This window comes from Rousettus aegyptiacus, unplaced genomic scaffold (genome assembly GCF_014176215.1).
Source record: "Rousettus aegyptiacus isolate mRouAeg1 unplaced genomic scaffold, mRouAeg1.p scaffold_m13_p_11, whole genome shotgun sequence".
In the NCBI taxonomy this organism is placed as follows: Eukaryota; Metazoa; Chordata; class Mammalia; order Chiroptera; family Pteropodidae; genus Rousettus; species Rousettus aegyptiacus.
In genome coordinates this window covers 18,626,474-18,641,934 of record NW_023416286.1, presented here as the reverse complement: position 1 = coordinate 18,641,934, position 15,461 = coordinate 18,626,474, and the positions used below count along the sequence as shown (strand labels likewise).

The 15,461-nt window shown below is 32.6% G+C and overlaps 1 protein-coding gene and 2 pseudogenes across 7 annotated transcripts in view; 2 read left to right on the top strand and 1 right to left on the bottom strand.

The window, feature by feature from the left end:
- The window catches only part of LOC107510017 (SET domain bifurcated histone lysine methyltransferase 2), an 86,471-nt gene that overhangs the window by 9,613 nt on the left and 61,397 nt on the right, over nt 1-15,461 (top strand). For all 7 annotated transcript variants that reach the window (XM_016143118.2, XM_036228556.1, XM_036228557.1 and 4 more), the window contains 3 exons: nt 2,977-3,102; nt 4,112-4,177; nt 7,043-7,139. In XM_016143118.2, the coding sequence (XP_015998604.1) occupies nt 2,977-3,102; nt 4,112-4,177; nt 7,043-7,139 (289 nt within the window). The remainder of the gene's footprint in view (nt 1-2,976; nt 3,103-4,111; nt 4,178-7,042; nt 7,140-15,461) is intronic.
- LOC118609901 lies at nt 7,588-7,705 on the bottom strand (annotated as a pseudogene).
- Nucleotides 11,951-14,056, top strand: LOC107510020 (annotated as a pseudogene).

The window sequence follows — 15,461 nt, the reverse complement described above, 5'->3', positions numbered from 1 at the left end:
CTTCCTTCTTTACAAAACTGCTATACTTCTTGTTTCCTGATTATGTTCTTGCAATAAATAGTTATCTAGCTAAATAAAGGAGCGAGTTTGGACAGACAGTAGTTATCAGATAGTACTCTTCATTTTTGCAAGCAAATAGCAATATTAGAATACTAATTTGATTTCAATTCAAGTATCTGTTCCTGTATTCCTTGTAACTGTCTTCTAGTGAAATATACTGAAATATTTACAGTTTTAGATTATAATCCTCAGCATGCATACAATGCACAAAGAAGTAAAGGAGCAAGAAATCGAAATCATTTACATTGTGGTAACCATCTATACAGTCTACAGTTGAATGTCACTTAAATGTTTCTTCTTATGATACTCATTTAGTGTTTTTGTATAAAAAAGTTATTAACTGAATGTCAATCTCATTAGATAGGTTAGTTACCTCCTTTCTTACTGAATATTACTGTGGTTAAAGTTTCCATAGCAGGAAAACAAAGAAAATGATCAAGAGGGAAGACATGAAGAAAAACCATTAAAATATGATGATTAAACCTAGCAGTGTGAGATAATAAGGATGTTGTAAGCAACAATATGTTAAAAACTCCAAACAAATAAATATGAATTCCTTAGTTAACATTCACTTATTCTGCAAGCAGATAGTTTCAGTATTTTCTGATTGGCTTTAGTTTCTTGAATATATTGTCAGTGTTCTCTTTATTAACCCATTCCAGGACTTTTAAAATAATTCTTTTTAAGTATTTCATATAAGAATAATTTGGTATCATGTAGTGTCATTTCTAACACAGTTTCAAATGATAGTTACTGAAAAACAAAAATTCACTGAAAAACAAAAATTCATAAGTCTTGATTGGTGTCTTTCAGCATCACTGCTTATTTTCTCAAGCCAGCAGAGAATTGTATGATTCCAGAATATTATAACGCTACAAAAAGCCATTTCTAAATCCTTCAAAATCCTTCCTGTCTAGGTGTCTACCTCAAAAAAAAAATCGCTAGTATGAAGTATTGACTCATATCCAAGAAAAGAAACGATAATAATAATAAATTTTTCACAAATAGTTTTGCCTAAAAGTAGTGATTTTGTTGATTATCTTTCAGTAAAAAACAATGATTTTAAGGATTCTGGAAAAGCCCTGCTTTACAAAATATTTTCTCTAATGATGTCTAAAATTCCACTATTAAAGATTAATTCCTTTTGTCTAAGACTATATTCCTGTTAAATTGTATACAGTAATTTCTTGCTAACTGCTACATGCTTATGTGCATATAAACTCTAAGTAGATGCTGTTGTGATTCCCATTTTATAGATATGGTCACACAATGCAGGAGATTCAAACTCAAATACATCTCAACTTCAAAGTGCAGATTCCTGAGATGCTACTCCTGGGTTTTCTTTCCATCTGTTTGCTCCTCAGTCTCCATGATTCCTTTTTCTTGTACTCATCGTAATCATCCCTTACACGTTGATGTTCTAAAGACCCTCTTTTTATTCTCTGTACATTCTCTCTAACCATGTGTACTCACTTCAGCAAGCATTTGTACACTATTAACTCCAAAGTTTGTATATCCAGACCAGATTTAACTCTGGAGCCTGTGTATCTAATTTACTTACCCTACTTGAATTTCTCACATGTGCCTTTACCTTTATTCCCCAACTCCATACTATTATTATATAGTTGACTGAGTCAAAAACTTAGAAACCATTCTTGACTCCTTTACACTGTCACATGAGTGTTCTTTCTAAGAAACAAGTCTAATCATCTTAAGATGCTTAAACTTCTTGAGTGACTCTCCATTACCTTCCATATAAAAATGAAGTTGCTTAGTATAGCACACAAGGTCCTCCATATCATGGCTTTTGCCTGCCTTTAAAGCATCACTTCTCATCCCTTTTGTCCTCATTTTCTTGCATTTGTTTCAGATGCTGAAACCTTGTCAGAGCTGTGCTATGGGCAATTAAAAGTAGTAGGCTTAGTCTTGTGTAGTACACACTGGGCCAGAACATTAACAAGGAAACAACACCCCTCCTGAGGCTGCTGTCCTGGCAGCAGCCCTAATTAGCCAGAGCTCCCTCTGGGGTTAGGTGACTCTGAAGCCTAAACTTCTTATGAAGAGTCTTCATTGCCAAACTTACAAGTTCTGAGTTAAGTTTTTACTGAGGAAAATATTTTTCATAAAATTGCTGGGCTCTCTGCTCAATCCTAATAGGTTCTCAGGTGGCCTATCTAAAGTGCTATTATGTCTCTCCTTTGCTTAAGTCTATTAATTTTAAACATTTTATACATTAATTTTAACATTTTATAAAGTTTAACATTTTTGATATTTTTGTTACTTTTAAACCTGGCGTAAGTGTGAGATTTGGCTTTTGCCAATTTATTTTAATTGCCTTTCTCACGTTCTGTTCTTAGCTGTGGAAGGATTATTTCTCTAAGAAATTTTTAAGGTGTTACCTTGCTGGGCATCTGAAATGTTGGTTCATCTACATAACTTTATAAAAACTTTAAACATTATTTTTAATGTAATTACTAAAAAGTTAACGTAAAAGACATTTTTAAAAGCATTTTTGGACATGTAGTTTTTTGAACAGTTGTTAAAATGCTTCATTTTGAAACTATCCACTTCCATACTCAGTGCCAGTTATATTCCTAAAACTTTTAAAATGAACATGTCTATATTAACGTCCACTACCACCCTAGAATGAAGTCATTCCTTCTGTTTCCCAGTCAAAAAATAGTGTTACTAAAGTTTTCAACGTATTTTTTAAATTAGCTAAAATAAGTGAGATAGGTCATATTCCTAGTTTCTAGGTTTTTTGTAAAGAAACAATGACCAAAATCTTTTTCTTCAACAAAAATGAGAGAACAGCTAAATCTTGATTTAGAAACCAAGTGGATTTTCTATAACATGTACCGTGGGGGAAATTACAGTCTATTTTTATTGAGGTCTTAGACTATTCACTGATTTTAGGTGATGCAAAAACTTTCTGGATGGAGCTGGAAGATGATGGGAAAGTGGACATCATATTTGAACAAGTACAAAATGTGCTGCAGTCATTGAAGCAAAAGATCAAAGATGGGTCTGCCACAAATAAAGGTATGAAGCAATAAAAACTTTTAGTACATTTAATGCTAAATGTTATCCACTGGCATGCAATATGATTCTATTTTAGTATTGTTTGTTTCAAAAGTCAAATAATTTGTTTTCTAAGAACCTAACATCAGCTCTATTTGCTTTTTGTGAGTGCGCCCTGCTTCTGTAAGAACTTGCTTTTACCTACCGTACTATGAATATTTTGTAAAGGTAGATGAAGATAGAGTAATAGCTGCTGAATTTTCATCCATTTTTATCTCAGGCTATCTTTTATCTATCATTTTTTTTTCTTTTTCACCTTTTTTGGGAGGTTGGGGGAGTTCTGCAAAAGTAATTTCTGCTCATTGTACAACATTTAGTACATGTACATAATACAACAAAAATAACCCATTATCCCATCATTCAGAAACAACTGTTTTTAAAAAAATATTAAAGTACATGTAACTATATTTTGCCTGCTTTAAACGAAACTTGCCTTACTAGTCTACTGAAAGCAAAACTTGCATTCTACATTGGCAGTCAGTTCAGTCATCCAAGTTTTTATTTCTTCTATTCCTTTGTATTCGACCCTGGTTGGTTGTAGAACCTAAGACTTTTAGGAATCAAGGAAATCTTGAATCTACCTCAGGATATGATTTTCAGGCAAATTTTTCCCCGGACTATATTTTACTTTTCCTCATACAATTCTGTATACTTTCTGGATGTTCTTATGACAGTCTGTTATATCCTTATCCAAATTTTTTCATTTTAATATTCCTTCTCATTCTTTTAGGAGTCAGATATACATAAATTTGAATCCAGTTCTACTATTTCTTTGCTAAATGACCTGGAATAAACAGCTTAACCTCTAAGCCTCAGTTTCTTTGTCACTACTGCAGATAATCTTAAGAACTTCTCCGAGGAATTGTGAAGATTAAATGAGATCAAGTATATACATTTTTTTAGCACAGTAGCAGACACTGAATAAAGACGCTGTTGTTGATGATTGTTTTTCTCCTTTTTTCCTTAACAGAATATATTCAAGCAATGATTCTAGTGAACGAAGCAACTATAAGTAATAGTTCCACATTAATAAAGGGTATGTACATTTCTAAACCCAGTCTAGAGTATTTTCTGGCATTTTCTCTCATCTGAAGCAGGCCTGCCTTAATTATGTCAAGTAACTAAACAATTTATAAGACCTATGCTGGCAAATTATATAAATCATTTTCTGTATTAAATGAAAATTCCTATCCATCCAGAGATAGGATGTGCACACCCTACAGAGCCTCCGAGGGAAACAGTAAACAAGTGTATCTCTTCCAAAGAGCTTTTCATAAAAAAAGGACAAATAGAATTCTAAGACTCCAAACTACTATAAACATGCTTTGTGTACAGAGCAGTACTAGAAAGGTATATTCTGGGATAGATAAATTGGTGGAAAATTTTTTCATTTCTAGATTATTATGAGATTATCAGCCTTCCAAACTCTATAAACAAATTTAGATGTAATCAATCAAAGATAACGTACCAGGACCAGAAAAATTGAAAGTTAACTTTATTAGAATCACTGTCCTATAAATCTTAGTCTGTCACTGATTCGCTGAAGTGTTGAGGGAGTACATTTACTAGATTTTAATTACTACCGCTAAATATTGTCAACAAATTGTAATAATTTTAACAGTCATAATTTGGAGCCTTAAGATTTTAAATCTTTGAAAATATAACCTAGATCATCAGTGTATTTTAAAGAAATCTTTTGTTATTCAAAAATATTCTCAGTTTCAGTAGCTAACATATTTTTAGAATAGTTGATTCTTTTTAAGAGAAGTTACCCTTTCTCAGTATCTTTCAGTAGCACTTGGAATCAACACACTCTTAAGGGATTACATTAGGTCTGCAAGAAAGAGGCTTTTAAATGCAGGAGGTGGTCAGAGAAACTAATTCTAATTAAAGTTTTTTTTTTCTTTAGTTGGGTTTTTGTTTTGGTTCTTTTAAAGTAATTATTTCATCAGTAGAAATGCTGAATATTATTTCATACTTTTATGTAGTTCATCTGAAATGTAATAAATTTATCACAATAAATTCATTGGTAAATTAGAGCAATGTTTGTAAGTAAATGGGGAGTTATGTAATTGACATTTTTGGCAAATACAAGAATTAACAACTTCCTCATAATAAAGTTTCATGTCAGTATTTAACCCATTTCCTGTTTCCCCACGAGTTGTCACAGATTATAGTCCTAACCTTACCCGCAAAGTGTGCCATGAAATATCTCACTTTTATTATTATTTCCGCATTGGTCTAGTGTATTGGTAGTCTTTAGAAACAAATGACATCATTCTATTTATACAGCATTCTGTTTTTAGTAGTGGTGTTTCCATTTACAAAATACAGTAATTCTTGATTGCTTAAAATGTCAAATCCTAGAAAACATAACATTCCTACACGTGATATTAACATTGTTCTTGAACAGTAGTTAGCCAAAGGTTCATTTGATGAATTCAATTTCTGTTAACATTAGTATTAGAGACAAGTTCTGCTTAGAAATAACTCCAAGAACAATTTTTATATTTTATTTTCACATTGAAAACCAATTAGGTTTGCTTCAGCCTCTAAGAGTGTGTTTATATAAAATTAATGCTGGCAGTGAGCTACAGTTTTTTTTCTAAATGGGAAATGGGTTAAAAAGAATACTCAGACTGAGAAAAGTAAAAGAATTTGGTGCTGAGGTCAAAACAAACCATCCCAGATTGAACCCGGACTCCACAAACCACTAATTACCTTTATTTTCCTTGTTTATGTATAACAAGCTATAAATATTTGCTGTTTTCCCATACAAAGGATTGGACACTGTTTTCTTGAGAGGAATTATTAAATCTCATCTAATGATTAATTTTAAATCTCTATGTTTTTCAGTAAATTTTATTTTTAACTATGCTTATATACATTAGTTTGATTCACATTTGTTAATATGGACTTATATAATTCATGCAAAGAAATTAGCTGGGAAAAATCAGAACTTCTTAATTTGTAAAATTTATTTATTTTTAATAAGTTACAGCTCTCTTCAGCTATCAGATTTTAAACATTCTTTCTTTACCTATGTAATTTTCTTTTCCAGTGAGCCAAGGAGCAGCTTTGGATTATAATTTAAACTATTCTTTATTTTACTATACCTTTTTTTTTTCTTTAAATAAAAGTGGTCTGCTCTAAAGGACGAATGCATGCTAATAATCTAAGGCAAGATGAGAAACTTTTTTTTTCTTAAGGTCTATCAATGCATAGGAAAAAACAAATTATTTTAAAAATACCAAACAATATTCCACATATTCATTTTTCAAAATAATAACGAGGAATCTATAACTTTTTTCATTACATACACAGCTTATTTCTGTATTGTAATCATGTTAGAGATTAAGAATGGATGAGTAGAAAAAGGAAATAAGAAATGAAATTAAGTGCAGAACGATATAGAAGAGACTAAGAGAAATAGGAAAAGACAAATGGCAAGACAAAAAGAGGTACCAAATATTCCACCCCACCCCTGCATAAAAATAAGTAACAGTAACAGTGAGAAAAAGATACATAAACTTACCATTTTGTGACTTTTTTTATAGAGCCCTTAACATAATTCTTGAAAGTTATGTTATTTTTCTGTAAAATAGAAGTAGGGATACTGGATGATCATCTTAAAGGTTGATTAAAATTCAGATTAAGTTCAGGCTAAACTAGAGTTTCTGCATTAGAAATCTCTTCCATCCTAAATCTTTTACTTCATCCTTGTTTTCTTAATGTTCTTGAAAATATTGGCAATTTTTTGGCTCAATCTTGATATTCTAATATGTTTTCAGATTTAAGGGTTCCGTATATCTCTAGTCAATAAAGACATTATTTAGAAATTGTAATGAATGATTTTTAACTTGGTGTACTTTTTACTCATGTTTGTACCTTTTTTATGTAGATCATAATTCCATGACCCAGAATGAACAGGAAAACAAAACAGTTTCATTGCCTTCCACATCATATGAAGACTCCTTTTCAGAAGACTGTGCAGTTCTGTATGTATATAAATTAAATTTATTTATGTTTTTAATGCTTTTGCTCCAAGAGAGAGATTTACTCTTTCTAATCATTTGACAGAAGAGTAGGTAAACTAGATCCCCAAAAAATAATAATAATAATTTCTCATTAAAAGCTTTAAAAAGTTGTAAATTTTAGTAGTTTATGTAGGATAAAAGTTCATGAATTCCTTAGTAGATTATTTATTTGTTAATATCCTAGGTAATTAAGTCTGTTAATAAAATTTAGTTTAAGATGTCATTGTGTATATTACTAATAGACTAAAATCTACCAAGTTTGTTAACTTCTTTTTAACTAGGGAATTCTTTTTCCTGTATTATTTTATTTTATTTATTTATTTTTTTAGGCGAGGCCACCCTTGGTTGACCTCACAGATTGCAAGGACCTTTTCAGCTTATAATCCCTTATTTATTTATTTATTTTTTACGCCTATAGACCTGGTCTTCCTAGGTGGTCTCCCATTTAAGTATTAACCAGGCCCAACTCTGCTTAGCTTCTGAGATCAGATGGGATTGGGCTTGTTCAGGGTGGCATGGACATAGACTTCCTGGATTATTTTAAAGTAAAGTATTAAAAAGTGTCAAAAATATTTCTTTCAACATCAGTTTTTAAATGAGTAATAGCTCTAAATTAGTATCAGAAAGTTTATGAGAATAGGCTAAATTTTTCTGACCTTTCTTCTTTTGCCACTAATTTCAGTAAAGATTCCTCAGCATAAAGTAGAATTGTGTAAGACACAATCTGACACACTCGACACTCAGTCTTTATTTTTAGTGTGTGATGCCTGTGCTAAAACTTTCAAGTACTAGGAAAAGGAAAGTTTCCAAAAGTGTTTTATGTTAGGACAGGGAACAGAATTTCAAAAAATAAAAAAGTGTCCTTAGAAAGTTATTAAGTTGATTGTCCTTTCAGCTGCATATTAAATTGACAAATTATCAACATAGGATTCTTTTATTTCTTTTAAGTGTTTCTGAGAGTTATAGATTGTCACTATTATATAGGATTTGCATTTACAAATATTAGAGATGTCATTATAGTTTGAGTCTAAAAGACTCATGAAACTTATTTTAAAATGTTCTCACAGGAAGCTAGTTCACAGTTTTAAAGCTGGCCATTTCAGTAGCTGAATTCTGCCTGACCTGATATACAGCATAAAATTTCATTACCTTTTAAAAGTAAACTAAGTTACCCTAAATCACTAAAATATAAGATTTTTTTCCATAATTTACCACCAAACAGTCCCCATCTTATATTTAGATAATTATATTTTAAGCCTGCAGTCAGGAGTTGGTTTATTTTTGTTAAGTGTCTCCCTTTTTGTTTTTAAGTTTATCTTAGCTTATCAGAGTCCTTTTGAATTTTGAATCTCTTACCTATTATATTTTCTTTCTAGCTTTTCATCTTGCACAAATATATTAAATAGGCTTTCTAGTCTTTATTATAGCTAACTACTAGAGACTTCATTAATCTTCAGAAAGAACTTTTCAGCGAACTGTGAATTTATTTACCTTACCTCTATCATCATCCCACCTACACTTCTCTGTTTTACTCTCAAGACTATCATAAGAAATCCAGATTCACTGCTACAGCATTCTGTATCATTACCAAACTTTATCAAACCTTACCAAAAAGAGTAATTAAGTTAATTTGAACTTTTTCTGTATAGTCCATATTGGCTTTTCACATCATAAGTATTTAAGTCACATACTTGATTCTCTTTTCTAGAATTGTATAGGTATCAGAATAAGCTCATCATTCTGTATTTTCTGGAATATTCCCTTTAAAAAAAAATCGGCCACATTTTTCCATTTTTCATTCATATTTGATATTTTTTTCAAGACCTTGAGATTTAAATTTTTTAGGCCATAAATCTTAAATGTGTTTAAATAAACTAGTTTTCTAGGACCTATTTTAAACTATCACAGACTTTAGTTTCTTTTCATCTTTGTCTGGTCTTTCCAACTTGAGGGTGATACTTATAGGTAGAAAACACAAAGGTAAATTGTTTTTGAGCCCCTCTTTCTATTATCAGTTAACCTTATATAGTCTTTCCCTTAATAGATTGTCTTGTTCCAAACATAGTTTTAAAAGTTTTGTTGTTTTATTAGCATTTTTGGAATCTTTAGTTCTTAGTAAGCTTGAGCCTTTGTGGCACTTTTCTTATAGATTTGCACCAACATTTTGTATCCATAATTGGTCTCCTCTCTTTAGACATATAGTTTTAAAAATCTGAGCTTCCTGGAGAAATTAAATTGGCTTAGCTGCTTTCTTGTCTCATTAGGATTATTTGTAATTGCATAATCAGAACTCGATTTCCTTAGAACCTACAATTCTTTACTGTATTCCCACTCAGAGACTTTATCCATGAAATAAATCATACCTAATTTTGAGTTGAACTTTCTGAGATCTTTCCACATGAAAGGACATATCTAATTAGGCTCAGGATTTTCTTCCTTAGCTATTACGAATTCCAAGGCCACATTCCATTCTTGACCAGAATTATGGTTAAATAATTCTTTCTGTATTTCCTCTGCAGATCATGAGTTGATTACTTGTTTCGCTTTCAGTAGTTAAACCCTTAGCAGGCCAGTAGTCAGTGAGACTGGCAAACTAAATGGTGAATAACTTAAGACACAGGTTCTCAACTCCACCTGAATTATTAGGGTCATACAGTTTGTCAATGGCAAAACAAAGTGAAAAATCCTAGGTTCGTTAGGAAACTGGGTTTCTGAATTTTATTCTTAATTAATTTTCACTCCATATAGGTGAGCTATGATATAGGTCAATATAAAAATAAATTTATTCCAATGATAATTCTTTTACAGGTATATCTGCTTTTGTGATGTTGGGAACCCTGGCTTAATTCTTTTTCTTAGTCAAGTACTTTGGTCTGTCAGGAACACATATCTCTTTAAGCCAGCTTAAGTAGTATAATTTATGAGAGATGAATCAGAAATGTAGCTTTGGCTAATAGATACGGTGAAAATGGGCATGCCCCCCTTGCTAAAAGACACAGGTGTGAATTTAAGCCATTTGGCTTTTTATACGATGTACATGCAAACACCTGAAAGATTTTATTCTGAAAACACACACACACACACACACACACACACACACACACACACAAATAAAATAGGCGTTCAAGAACAGAAAATGTAACACAGGCCATATAGGGACTAGAATTGAAACTTGAAAGTCAGTATCTGAGGTCAGTGTCCATATTATTTAGATATATATCTCTCTGTATGTTATCAATTGGTTTTTCTAACATAGTCTAACATAGCTACTCCCCTGTATGATTACCTAGTGTGTTACCTCATGATTTTTTTTTTTATTTTTAATATAAATTTTTGAAAGAGACAATACATAGCCCAGTATAAGTATTCCCCTTCAAGGGTCATAAAGAATAAAATGACTTTTTACCTCAGACTTGCCAAAAACTAGGAAAACGGTTGTCAGTCTCTAAAGCCAAAGTTCTGCCTTGTAGTTCAAAGTGTCTAATGACAAAACAGTCCTCAATCCTCATACAGACTGAGAATCTCCTACCCAGTGACTAGCAAGCAAATGCAGACAATACTGGACGACTACACTTGCTTATTCTTTGTTTACCTCCAGCATTTTTGTATTTTTAAAGGGTCAATAACTAGGTTTACAACACTATGCATAAGATGGGTCTTCTTTATTTTTGTTTTTGTATTTTAATGTATCTTCATACAATAAGAAAGTTAACTTCCTTCGCAATAAAATGAGATCGAAATTAGGTTACTTTATTCCTGAAACTTTTGTAGGAAGTGATTTTCTTTCATTTATGAAATGAGGCACAGATAAGAAAATCATTTCTGAGGTCCATGTCAGTCTTTCATTTCCATGTTTTAGTGCCTCTCATTTTTTAACTTTCTAAATATAAAAACATACTTCTCTGTTAATTTTTATTAGGCACCAGAAAACCACTTTTAAACCAGGTTGGCTAACTTTCTTGAAATCCTTAATTCCAAGTTACAGATTTTGCCATGTTTCTTATTACAAATTTTGGTCCAAATTGTTCTAATTGTATGTTGTTCTAGTAATAACTAGCTTGGAAGTGTACTTATTGTCTGTTACATGTGGAAATTATGTGAAAGTATATTGAAAACTGTAAAGTACTATAGAATTGTTAGTTATTAATAACCCAGATACTTTTTATCTCACATATACCCTGGGTTAATCCCTTCATATTCAAAGAAGAGTTTTTTGTGTCATAAAATTGCTATTTTATATTCCTCTTCTCTCAAAACTAAACAGGAACCAAAAAAATTCACAGTAAATATAGGGGAACTCACATAATGAGATTTAGAGAAAGAGATGCCATAGAAACCAGTGTGAAAATTTATTTGGTTAAGAAAAGTTGAAAAGGGAAATGAAACAGTTACTGGTTGAAATGTGCTGTAGGTGTATGACTCACTTTAGACTGAGTAACCTATGTCAAAAATCCATGAGAGCCTAAGAGAATTTGTTACAGTGAATACTGAATGAAACAAAATGAAGGATTAGTATGTCTCAGGTAGACAAATAAGCAGAAATGCTCAGAGTTCAGAGTATACTGCAAAGCTTTATAAGAAAAAGTGGTAATGCTCTGTAAGAAGTGGTAGGAAGGAACTTGGCACCTAATAATAAGGAAAAGGTAATTACAGGCATAAGCTTAAAAAAAAAAAGAAAAATAAGGGAGAGACCCGGCCTTTGCTCACTCCCTTCTCAGTATCCGCTCCCAGTGGCGCTCAGCACGTGCCGGCCAGGGGCGGCCTCAAAAGTAGGAGGCGAAGGCAGGAGCAGGTCTGCGTGTCCAAGTATCACGGCGGCGCACTCGCAGCGAGAATCTGGAGGCGGAGGAGACAGCAAGGATAGTCCCAGGAGCGATGGCGTCCAAAGAGGAGCAAGCAGTAAAAATCAACATGAAAAATGCCAACCAGGAAAATGAAAAAAAGTATGGAAAGGAGCAAGATGCTAATAAAGGAGAGCCCTTGGTCTTCCTTTGTCAGCTGATGAAAACTGTGCCTAGAGGAAATTGTAGGCGGTTCCGTGTTAGGCAGCCCATCCTGCAGTATTGATGGGATGTGATTCAGAGGCTTGGAGAGCCACAGGCAAGGATGGGGGTGGAGAATATGGAAAGGATTGGGAAGGAGACAGGCAACTTATGCAAAAGCTGAGGAAAAAGCAATTGAGTCACAGTCTGTGGGCAGTTAGAACTGACTCCCCTCACCAAGACCATCATGATGAGTTTTGGCTTATACTTCGGATGCTCATGGTTTCCCTGAAGTTAATAGGGCAACATATCTGCTTCCTAAACTTAACATGTTTGCGATGTACCTTCACTGTAAACCATTTGGTGTTACTTGTTTCCTATGGGTCTCCTATTACCAGCTTCTAATGGAATGTTGTGTTTTGAACCATAAGTTTTTGTCAGCAGGGGAGTTTTACCTATTGCATGGAAAGATGCTCATCACATATTGTGAAGTAAATAAAGCAATATAAGAAAAAAAAAAAAGGAAATACTGAGTACCAAAGTAAATATATAAATGAATAAAAACAATTACTAAAATGAATAGGCTAAAGAAAATAGAAGTTAAACGGAAGAGTAAAACAAAAGGTGTGTTGTTATAGGATATATTTTTTACAATGGAGTGTGCCCCCAACACTATTCAAAAATACTTATTTAAGGAGAAACGTAGCTTTACCTCATTTTCCCCCTTATTTTTTCCCCCTCATTTTTAATGTATAAGGCGTTAATGCATTGTGGTCCATGGGTAGCGATGGATTTGCATTAATCTTTTAGCTGCATTCTCTTCCAATATCCAGAATTAATAACTATTAACATTTCATTTTATTTCCCTTTGTCTCTTTTTACAAAGGAGAATGAACAATATAGTCTCTTTGACCCATACCTAACTTCTCACCATGACAAGTTTCGTTCCCCTATCTGCCTTCTTAGGAGTAATCACTATTATCAATTGTTTTTATAGTTCATTTTTAAATATCTGGCCATAAATACTATATAGTATTGTCACTTTTCATTTTAAAATTTTACATAAATATTTATACACGTACCTTTTTATTTTTACTCAGGATTAGTTTTGAGAGACTAATACTAAACTTTTTAAAAACAATTATTAATTTATTAGTAATTTTCAGTTACTAAAATCAATTTAATCATGTTGCTGCGTGTAGACCTATTTCATTCCCTTTAATTCTTGTTTGATTTTCCATGCTGTGAGAATACTACATTTGTGCATTCCTTTAAGGGTGGATTGTTTCAAGCATTTCCTAATATAAATACTAGGCAGTGATTAGTTTTACCCTTGCCTTTCTTTTAGGAAAGTATTTATTGTGAAAAAAATTACCTGTTGGGGAGATTAAAGGTATAATATGGGATCTGTAAGACTACCCAAAATGTGGAAGAAAAGGGCAAATGGGCGAGAAACAGAAGAGAACACTGAATAATTAGTGTTCTTTAAAAAGAAACATCTAACAGAAAACCAGTAACTTCAGTGAATGCTATAGAAGTATTTTCAATCATTCAGATGTTATGATATTCTTTAGAAAATGTAAGAATTTCTAAACACCAGAATTCTCTTTTTTTTTTTTTTCTGGCTTTATTGAAATATAATAGACAATTAGTTGTTTGTATTTACATTGTACAATTCAAAGAGGTTTTTTTTTTTTTCAACATCTTGTTAGCATACAGTAATATACCAGTTTTAGTTGTACAGCATAGTGATCAGAGATCCACACTCTAAATCACCCCTCTAAATTTAGTACTGCTTTTCCCCCTTACATATTTATTAAAATGTTATTAGCCATCTTCCCCATGCTTCACTCTACATCTCCATGTCTGCTCTGCAACTATCCATTTGTTCCTCTTAATCCCTTTGCCTTTTTTCTCCGTCTTCCCCAATCTCCCTCCCATCTAGTAGCCTTCAAAATAGTCTCTGTATCTGTGAGTTTATTTCTACTTTTGTTGTTGTTAATTTTGTTCTTTAGATTCCACATTTATGTGAAATCATGCAATATTTGTCTTTCTCTATCTAACTCATTTCATTCATTCAGCACAATACCCTCTAGGTCCATCAAGGCAATATCTTTTTCCATCCCCTTCCTTTTAGTCTGTGTATGTCTTTTAATCCGAAGTGAGTCTCTTGTAGGCAGCATACGTAGGGGTCTTGTTTTCTTATACATTCAGCCACTCTCTTTTGGCTGGAGCATTTAATTCTTTTCCGTTTGAGGTACTTATTGATAGGAATGTAGTTATTACCATTCTTCATTCCTGGTATTGATACATTTTTTTTTCTTCTTAAAGAAGTCCCTTCCACATTTTCTGTAATACTGGCTTGGTGGTGATAGATTTCTTTAGCTTATTTTTGTCTGGGAAGCTCTTTATCTGTCCTTCAACTCTAAATGATAGCTTTGCTGGATAAAGTATTCTTGGTTGTAGATCCTGGGTTTTCATCAAGTCGAATATTTTGCACCAGGCCTTCCTGTCCTGCATAGTTTCTTTTGAGAAAACAGCTGCCAGTCTTATGGGTGCGCCCTTGTAGGTAATTAACTGCTTTTCTCTTGCTGCTTTTAAGATTCTCTCTTTGTAGTTAACCTTTGGCATTTTAATTATGATGTGTCTTGGTGTGGGCCTCTTTGTGTTCCTGATTTTGGGGACTAGAGAGTCCCAAAAAGCTTTCTGGAGTATGTGTATTTCCTTCGCCAGGTAAGGGAAGTTTTCCATCATTATTTCTTCCAATAGCTGTTCAACATCTTGTTTTCCTTCCAGTACTCCTATGACACAGCTATTTTCACATTTAATAGTGTCCCATAGGCTCTTTAAATTATTATTACAGTCTTGCCATGCTGATTAAGTCTCCTTGGCTTCTCTAGCCTCTATATTGGTGGTTCGATTCTCTTTATCCACTCTGTTTATTCCATCTAATATACTCTTCATTTCAGACTGGTTCCCTTTCATAATTTCCATTCCATTTTTATGTTTTTTATCTTTTTTGAAGTCCAGTTTAATTTTTTTGCATGTATCTGTCCAATTTTCCCAACATCATTTCTTGAAAAGACTGTCTTTACCTCATTATATACTCTGCCTTCTTAGTCATATATTAAGTGTGGATAGATGTGGATTTATTTCTGTGCTCTCCCTTCTGTTCTATTGATATATATATCTGTTTTTATGCCAGTACCATGCTGCTTTGTTTGCTATAGCTCATAGTATAGTTTGATATCAGGTAGTGTGATCTTTCCAACTTTGTTCTTCTTTTTCAAGATTGCCATGG